This window comes from Nanorana parkeri, unplaced genomic scaffold (genome assembly GCF_000935625.1).
Source record: "Nanorana parkeri isolate BGI_ZX_2015 unplaced genomic scaffold, ASM93562v1 scaffold1115, whole genome shotgun sequence".
Lineage (NCBI taxonomy): Eukaryota > Metazoa > Chordata > Amphibia > Anura > Dicroglossidae > Nanorana > Nanorana parkeri.
In genome coordinates this window covers 290,289-300,333 of record NW_017307383.1, presented here as the reverse complement: position 1 = coordinate 300,333, position 10,045 = coordinate 290,289, and the positions used below count along the sequence as shown (strand labels likewise).

General features: G+C 41.6%; 1 protein-coding gene across 1 annotated transcript in view; it reads right to left on the bottom strand.

Moving 5' to 3' along the window:
* Positions 1 to 3,677, bottom strand: part of IVNS1ABP (influenza virus NS1A binding protein) — an 18,880-nt gene extending 15,203 nt beyond the window's left edge. Inside the window, exons 1-4 of the mRNA XM_018567921.1 lie at positions 3,555 to 3,677; positions 2,353 to 2,522; positions 1,156 to 1,231; positions 505 to 678 (exon numbers count right to left, since the gene is read on the bottom strand). Of these exons, the coding sequence (XP_018423423.1) occupies positions 505 to 678; positions 1,156 to 1,231; positions 2,353 to 2,522; positions 3,555 to 3,665 (531 nt within the window). The 5' untranslated portion in view covers positions 3,666 to 3,677. The remainder of the gene's footprint in view (positions 1 to 504; positions 679 to 1,155; positions 1,232 to 2,352; positions 2,523 to 3,554) is intronic.
* Between the last annotated feature and the right edge of the window lie 6,368 nt (positions 3,678 to 10,045).

Sequence of the window (10,045 nt, the reverse complement as noted above, 5' to 3'; positions counted from 1 at the left end):
CGAGGGACCCTGAAAACGATAGCGGGCCCCAACAAGCAGCCTGCTACAAGTGAAAATAATCCATGACAAAAAGACAGAAAAAATAAAAATGTACACGGTTTTCATTAATTAGTAATTGGAGAGTATCTTTGAAAATGTTAGTATCCCCTATAATGATTACCGCTCTTCACTACTTTCTGCATTTGCAAATTAGAGAAGCAAAAGGAAAGGTTCAAAGCCCTCATCTTTGCCTGGGTTAGTGACAACATTGTGAAGCAAATTGATTAGTAGAACAGCCAGGCCACTGATTGGCACTTTGAGATATAAGCAATTACAGAATCCATGTTTCTCCCAGGAAAGGTTTCCTTTCACTACTTAATAGCAACTGCCCAAAAATGCTTTTCAATCACATCTGTATGTTAAAAAATAAAAACAAAACCACAAAACACGGCTACAGCAGTTTTTTGCACCATTTTTCTCTGCTTTTCAAGTTTTCTTCATAAAACAGGAAACACATGTACTTACTTTAAGTCGAGGCAGCTTAAGAAAATCATCTTGTTCAGAGATTTCAAGAAGGTGCTCCTGAATGTACATATCTATTTTGCTTAGAAGACGCCAATCTCCCATCACATTGGCAAAGTTACGGTAGGAGATGCAGCTCTTCACATCCATCTTGGATAATAAATATTCACCACACACCTTTAAATGTAAAAATAAAATTACTTTTATGCAGAAACAACAAACCTTTGTATTATGTTTGGGTGGAAGGTCATGGCCATGTAGTCATTAGCAAGTCCTTTCTGTAGCAGCAGTTAGTCTCATTCTAATTGCAACTGTAACTTTTTAGCTATGTGAGGACATGTATTATTACAGAGGACAGTATAACTGGATGTTAACTACCCAAACAATACCCCACAATGGTACCTTCCACTTCGCCCAGCTGTCACTAATGTCTGTCAAATGTGAAGATTTACATTAAGAGGAAGTCAGTGATTCAGTCAAGAGAAGACATACTGAAAGACAGCTTAAAAACTGTATAACGTAAGGACTGAACAAACTGAAGAGCGCCGCTGATTGGTTGCTATAAGAAAACGGTTTGCACCAGTTGTCATGAGTTTCCCCCATTGTGTTATCTTGCAACAAACAGAAATCACTGCCCAAAACTGAAAACACTACCTGCTTCACACGATCAATTTTAAGCTTTTTAGCTGCAGAGTAAACATCTTTTACCAACTCTGTCTCAGCTTTTAGCCTGTAAGAAAAAAATAAAATATACATATATATGCAAATATAAAGTGCAACAATAAATGTAAAAGGTGTACACTGATTTCTGCCAAAATTGTTTTAGCAAGGTTCCCTTAAGGCAGGGATGGCCAAACTGCGGTCCTCCAGCTGTGGTGGAACTACAAATCCCATGAGGCTCTGCAAGATTCTCACAGCCACGACTCCCGGAGAGAGGTGCTTCATGGGATTTGTAGTTTCACCACAGCTGGAGGGACGGAGTTTGGCCATCCCTGCCTTAAGGGGTCCATGCAGGTGAAGTTTATTTGTAGACAAATGTTTACTTTAGTGCATTATATAATTTTAAAATGGTAAAAGGAAGGAAATCACACACAGAACAGAGCCAACCCAATTTTTCATTATCAGGTTCCACTACACGCAACATAAATAATTGAAATCACCAACAATTCTTCCCAACAAGTTACCACAAGGTAACTGGGATCCCAAACTGCAATGAAGAAGCTTGCGTGCAAGTATAACGTATTCATTGGTGCCAAGGCCTTTTGCATTTACAATGTTTGAAGTGACAAGTCAAAATTGCATCAGATCAGGTTGTTGTGTGTGTGCGCGCGATTCTCTATCTTTTGAAATTCTGGATGCACAAAAAGCTTCCAGTCCTTCAGGAGATGGGATGCATGACCAGAAATCACCAAAATCCAACACCCAGGTAGTTAGCACTAGCACTCTATGTTGTAAGGAGTTTTGAACATTTGTTAGTTTTTATGTACTTTGCTTAATCCACAACTGTTCACTTTTGCCAGTTTTGGAGGTCAATTATATAGCAAATATATGTGGTCCTCAAACTTTAGCATCTGTCAGATTTGGATGTGCCTGGGAAGGTCTTGGGTAACCCAATCTGTATCAGCAACCTTGCTTATTTGCACATAGTCTTCAACAATAATACCATGGCAATGCTTAGACTAATTTGCATCAGGTTTCATTTTAGATGTAAAGCATTTCTTCACAAATTTCTACTATCTTGCCTTTGATACAGACTGACAAACTCTACAAAAGGTAAACTTACACTTATAGCACTGCCTTTTAAATAAAAATAGATTACATGCACAGCAATACAGCAAATAGATTACTTACTGTGATGTGTATGCATAGTTTAACAGAACTTCTACTGCTCCTGGATTCAAGTCATCAAACTTTACATGAGATATTCCATGAGACTCGTTGTCATTATTGAAAATTTCAAACAAGTAGGGACTACAGCATGCAAGAACCGCCCTGTGCGCCAACATTTCGTGGCCACAAACCTTGAAAAGGTAAATAGAAAAACATTAGAACATGTTTATGTTGAACATCTCAACAACTAAGACGACAAGCCTGCCTGGTTGCCTGTGGCCAACAACTTTCATTTTGCAATCACTTTTCTCAAATCAGTCCCTATTGTGTAGGATTAAGGAGCCTGTAATTACCGTCACTTTTAAGAAAATAATTTGATAGAAGCAAGAACATACGTATTAAGTTAGTCAAAGTAGGTAAAAAAAAAATTCCTGACAAACTAGATTCTACCCACCATGGTTAAAACCCCAATGCACTCACACTTTCCCTGAGTGACAACAAACAATGAAAGAAACCCCACAAAAAAGGTCTGTCCTGGAGGTATCATGCAGAAGAGGGTACTAGTAACTCATGTCTGCCTGTTCCACAACACATTCTACAACTTCACCACATTCTTACGAGACATCGTAAGAAAAAAATGTTTGGGAAGCGTCTTTTCTTTTACCTGGAAAGGCAACAGCAATGTTATTGTAAGACCTCAAAGGTTACATAGATTACAGCTTACACCCCATCTAATTATAATTCCCCTCAATTTTCCCTTTGAGAGCATTTCCAAATTACCAGAAGTATTCTCAGGCTATATAATGCTACTTTCAGAGGAACGTATGCAATAGGGTCATCTAGGTGGGATTCACAACCTTTAGCGCTAATGCTGTTGGTAACCGTGTGTCAAAAACAGGCGCACTCTTGAAAGTAACATGGAATGTCTATTAACATTCCCTCAATAAAGACATCATTTTGGGGAATGTTAATTCGACAGATTGTCCTATTTTGTGTTTACCGTTCAGTTCAAAGTGGGGGGACATAAACCGGTTTTAAAACTTTCCTGGGGATAATGCTGACTTTATCTTTTGGCTATAGAGGCCCATAACCAAAGAATCCAAATGCTTTCTAATTTTGAGAACGTCACTGCTTTGTATTTACAGCACTAGGATTAATGGCATCTTGAAGCCCATACCATCTTATCAATATAATGCGACAGATCTACAACGTAAGGTAAATACCTGAAGTTTGACATCACAAAATTGGCCACTTTTCCGCAAGGCATTAAGTTTGGCAACTGATGATTCTATAAACTGTTCATCCTCAAAACTGAGAAATCCATTTGGAACCATTTTTCTGTTTGTGGCTGTGGGAAAAAACAAATCTTACTTATCTTGATAATGATATTAACCAACATTAAGCCATACCAAGGGTTATGTTTTGTTTGCCAGTGAACGGTTTTGGCCTTTATACTACCCCAATAAACCAGCACGTATTAATCAACTTTTGGCCATTTTGTGCCTCTGTCATGCAACACTATGCAAAATGCTTGGTTCTTTAAAAATTGAGGACATAACGAAGCAGAGTGACATACACGTGCGTATTTGCAAATTTAGAAGTGCAAGTGTTTCTTAAACAGATCTCTACCTTTCCAGAAAAATAAAAATGCACTGTACCATTCCACATCCCTCCTGAGCTCACAGACCACAGCAGCATCCAGATCAGGTAGGAAGCACTCACAGCAAATAGCCAAATTATATGTAACACTGCAGCCAGTAACTTGCTACGACTCTTGCCTTAAGTGCATTTTCTTCTAGTGATGGTTCAAAGCAAGTCAATAAATGTTTGGTCTGTAAACTAAATGCTGATTTCATTAAAAACACTATAGTACCCAGATTTAAAAAATAAATGCACTTACCAATCCTACCCCAAACGGGAAGACTCAGAGAGGTTGAAACATGTAAAGCTCACTTGTTTAAATGTGAATTCATCAATGACGAGAGGCCTTATATCACAACCGCAAGCCGTTTGCCTGCAAATGAGAGAAAACAATAACAGGCACATAAACATTTAATATATGATTAGCACTCTCAGAATTTCTATTAAAACTATTTTCCAAAGAACTGTCCTAAACCATCAGCAACATTTTAAACTGACAAGCTCTGACTAGATAATGCAGAACTGCACCCTCCTATCCCTCACAGCCAAGGAAGGTGCCATCTTACCCACTATTTAGATTGCTGTTGCCATGGTGCTGCCCATGTGATCAGCTATGACACCAGCCATTTGACGGCTTGAGAGTTCGAGTGAGAGCTAAAATAAGCACACTGGTGGCAATCTTGACAGTTGACATGCCTTAGGGTCCATTCACACCACATCCAGATTACCACCAGACCGTTTCCAGACCCAAAATGCATCCCAATGTATCCCTATGCTATTTCTGTCCTCTGTTCCCACCAGCGCACTCGGTTCCGGACCAGAAAAATACTGCTTGGCCAGGATGTGAGGCTGAACGGACGTCCATTGCAGCAGCTCCGATCATCCGTCTAGCCATCCTGCTTCCCAGTTGACCTAATCGGGTTTTTACACTTACCCTCTCCTGGCGGGTGTTCCGGTGACGACTTAGTTTCTAGAATTGAATCCTTGACCCGCACGGAAGGGCTTGTCAAACCATTGTCGACAATATACAAACTGCTGTCACTTAGAGGGCGGGAATCCTTGCAGGGGTGCCAGAGGGCCTGGAGGAATGACTGTCCGGACTTGGATCAGGGAGACGAGGAGGAGATCTGGGACACCCCTATGACCACTCTGATATCCGCAAGGGACAGATTAATTCAATATAAAATAGTTCAGAGCATATTTTACGCCAGCTAGACTAGCTAGGATGCGTTCCTCTGAAACGGCTACCTGTTGGCGGTGACCCTATGAACCAGCTGACCTAATACATGTGTTATGGTCCTGTCCTAAAATCCAGGAATATTGGAGGGGGGTAGCTGATGTGGTTACGGATCTCATGTGTACTCCAATTCCAATGTCTATCAAAACCTGTATGTTGGGCATCATAGATGACCTTGTTCCCTCAGTGGCGTCCCGCACACTCCTGAGCTATCTATTGTTCTACGCCAGGAAAGTCTTGGTTCTACACTGGAGGAAACTGGAGCCACCTACCCTGGGAGCCTGGAAGTCCATAGTAAATGCTTCCCTACCATTACACAAAGCTACGTATGCTAACAGAGGGTGCCCCCAAAAGTTTGACAAAATTTGGTCTGGCTGGATAGAGTCCACTGCTACGCTGGGAACTGAGTAGATAATCCTGGAGGGGCGTGGGCACGTATGTCTCCTGATGACGGTGCATCGGTCTCCTCTTCACATCCTCCAGTTTTCGGCAGAGATAGGGCTGGGTGAGTGGCGGTGAACGTAGTGTTCCCCTTTATGCTGGTTGGTTGCCCGTGGTACTGTCATTAAGGAAGATGCTACAAAGTAATAAGTAATGACACATACATTGGAGGGGGAGTTCCTGGAGAGTGGGTAGGAGTATTGGAGAATAAGGGATCCGTAATGTGCCTGGGAGGGGGGGGATGCTGATCGGGGATTGTCTATGCGTACTGTGTGTGTATTTTGGGCATATGTTATGCCGTACTGTGTGTTATTTTGTACTTGAGGCACTATGTTAGTGCCCTGTTTATTTGTATTATAAACTGCAAAATGAATAAAAAGATTTATAAAAAAAAAAATACTGCTTGTCCCATTTTGTCTGGTCTGGAATGTACTGGAACGCACCTGTAAGGCCATTTTAAAGCAGCAAAAAATGCAATGCACTATGTTCCAGATCTGGTCTGGAAAATGGTGTGAACCCAGGCTGAAAAGGAACCGTTTTGGGATAATTAAATTGTGGGTAAAGTTCCTGTTTACGTCTAACAAAATTAAAGCACAGTTTTGTTCCTCCACATGGAAACCCTGCTTCTTGTTGTTCCCTCCAGTGCTCTGTGCTGGCATAGCAGAGTAACTGCCCAACCCCAGCACACTGTATTGAAGAAAAAAGTGGATGGGGTGCATCAGACCAGCTGTTAGCGAGAGGTCACTACTGACAGAAATGGGTTTAATTCTTGTACCTAATGGGCTGAATGTTTAGACACCTTGCACAGGAAAGTGGTAGTATGACCATGAAAATTGAACTCTAGTGCAATGCCTGACAACATCTCTTCAAAAGCAATATTCTGGAGAAAACATACATTAGTATCATTAACTTTCTCCAGATACCTGTTCCAGCAGGTCACAGAGTATTTACTGGAGTGTAATGCTAGAGTGGTTCAGATCATTAAATTAGCTGCAAGCTGACCATGTGGCTCAGTAGTTACATCCAAGAAGCTCCCGGCAGGCCGTGTATACACAGCGGCTGGCCGGGAGGTAGTTAAGGTAAACATAAAAGGCTTCTGTATGACCGTCTAAACCAGGGCTGAACAAATCCCAGTAGCCAGGTAGCAAACTTAAAGATTACAGATGGCGCCTAACTTTTGAGGTTCTCTCTTGTTGTCAAAGGATCTAACAACTAAAAATGGTTCATGGACTGGACAGACTGGCTCCCAAATACCTTAATAATTTGGCCATTCCTGGTCTAAACAATTAGCAAATCCAGTTACTATGCTACTTGTGTGTGTGCACATGAAAAAAAACTTTAATTACCTTCCCCGAGCGAGATAAATCCTCCCTTAAAAAGGAGAACTATGGGGTCAGGGTTTTTGCCCATAGTTCTAAGGGTAACTGGAGGACACAAACTGGCGTCTTCCTGTCACCCTAAGCTGAGTATACCACGAGCTACAGCTCGTGGTATATGGAGACACCGCAGTATACAGCGAGCTACATCTCGCGGTATAATGAGACGCCGCAGCTGAAGCGGAGCCCGACAATTATGTCTGGATCCGCCCAGCTGCGTGAGTGACAGCTGGCTATGCCTATCTAGAGGCAGAGCCAGCTGTACCCTCCCCCTCCCCCGTCCGTTCCTCCAGTCAGCGCTGAAGGATCGGAGTGGGGAATCCAGTCCCTTCCCTGTCACAGCCCTGTGTCATGACAGGATCGAGAAGTGAGCGAACGCCGGTATGTGTTCGCTCACTTACCGATCTACTGAGCCGACCTGTGACAGTTTCAGTGTCACAGGTTGGCTAGAACTATTAGGATGAGTGAAAAGCACTCACCTCATAGGTCTCCTTTAATTGCGGCTCACCCGTTATCCCTCCTAGGCACTGAAGACTACAGTAGGGATTTTTCAGAGGCAGTGCTGCAAACCCAGTAAGCAGGGAGTGTGGCCCAGGGCCGACTGATGAGCTACAGGCTTGTGAGCCAGCAGTAACAATGCTGACAGCCAGGCCCCTGCAACATCTCATCCCACTGTAGTACAAACACACACAGCCTACATGAGTGGCAACATTGCACTGCATTCAAGAGCAGTGCAACATTGCGGTCACAGCTTCAAAGAAAACTGCATTAAGTTGATGCTACTGGCAGGACCAACAAGTATTTGCAGGATGACTAAGTGAAAAGTAAGATATACAGTGTGCACATCGGTGAAGAGAGCTACACCAAGGGTCTGGTGATGTGCGTAGCTGCCTATACATCTCTATGACAGGACATGGCTAGACGCTGACTCAAACTTGCACATCTGTACAGATACACACTGTCTTTGCCCATGGGTGTGCATCCGTACAGGTGGCTACACGCAGAAACTGTCCCTCCCATGAACAGGTCTCTGCACGCCTTTGTGAATGAGGCCTAACCCTTCCCTATTTCATCAAAATAAATGGCTGAAGTTAGGCTTTGAAGAACACCCAATCCTAAAAGGAAACTTCTAGAACCCCCAGCAGCAGTCAAAATATATATTGTCGTGCCATCAAAAAAACTTAGAATACGGTAAAACAAGATTTTATATAACAATGCATGCAAGAAAGAAAAATAGAAAAAAAAAAAGTGTGTCATACAACTGTTGCTTTTCTAGAGAAAATAGTTGAGACCGAACTTAACAGATATCAACTAGTTAGTGCCAGTAAAGATTACATCTTTGTATGCACTGACAAATGTCTATTAGGCCTGGGCACCAGTTTCCGGTTTAAAGCTGTACTGAACTGATTTCAACATGAACAAGAATAGTTTCCTAGCGTGACACTGAGACATTTTACATTGGTGTGAAGGTCACATAGAACAAACCAAGGTCAACTTTAGGGTCAAAAACCTAACAGCCTGATGAATGTACTAACAAGCATTTGACGATTTCTTGAACAGTGTGGAATTCTAAAGGGCAAAAAAAAAAGTATTGACAAAGATATTATGTATAATGGTATAGGAAACGAGGAGGGGGTGGGGTGTGACATCATCTCTCCACCTCCAAAAACAGTCATTCTTAGGTGAGGTCACCTGAGCTCTATATAGCACTGCCGGGAAGCTGGGGAGAGCATTCCACAAGGAAAAATTGTTATACTGCAGCAAAACATCTCTGGGTTCATCGTTATCAAATCTTGGCGAGGAGGGGCCGTGTCTGCTGTTAGTATGCGCTGAGTGCAGTGGCGTTATAAGGGGTCTAACTAACCCCTAATGTCTTCATAAAAAGAAAAACGTCACCAGTGTACCATTTAGGTTTAATGCTCAAATGATAAGCTGGAAAGTGTAGGAAATTGCCCACATACAATTTCGGGAAATGTAGATTTATGCAGTTTCAAAAGAACACATATTTGGAACTCATTAACCACTTGCTGTCCGGAACAATTTCTTACATTTGCGCACACACGATAAAATCTGAATTTTTGGCCAGAAAACAAGTTTAGACCCCCAAACAATTATACATTTTCTGAAAGCAGAGGCCCTGTAGAATAAAAAGACGATAGTTGCAATTTTTTAGGTGGCACGGTTTTTGCGCAAATGTTTATCAAAAGTATTTTTAGGATAAAATACACCAAAATGAAATTTAGCGCACATAAACAGAATATAACACCCAATTTATATGTAAAATATAAAAGACGGGGTCACACCGGGTAAATAGATACCAAACATGTCAAGCCTAAAATTGTGTGCGTCCGTGAAACCGCAAAAAACTACAAAATAACCAAAATTTCCAATAGAGAAGCTTTAAAAGCTTTTACGGCTCATCAGTTTAGTGATAACAGTGATTAATGGGCCTAGAGTTATTGTTCTCACTCTGACGTTCTCGACGATATGAAATATGTGGCACAATTTTCGTTTTTGCATGTAGGCCCATAAAAAAAAAAAATTGTTACTTTGATTTTTACACTCAACTTTATTACCATCACATAGGGAGCTAACAAGCCCCTATGTAATAGCAAATATGCAATGACAGGTCCTCTTTATGGAGACATCAGAGGTCTTTCAGACCCCTAATGTCACCTAGGGACCCCAAAGCTGATGAGCTAGGAGCCAGACAATGTGCACAGTGACACCGGAAGCGATGTAATGCACATCACTTCCGGGCCAGTGAGCGGAGGAGAAATCAGCACCACAAAGTACAAACGATCCGGGGGGCTTGTACAGACGCCAGATCGCTTGTATTTCAACAGCAAACGTCCGCTGTTTAAAACGGTACCAAGAACACGGTCATTCTATGTGCACTAAAGAGAAAACAGATTTTTCAAAAGTTTTGAGAACATACTGACTATGAAATATATATATAAAAAAAAAAAAAAAAAAAAAAAAAAAAAAAAAAAAAAACACAAAAAAAAACAACACTTTT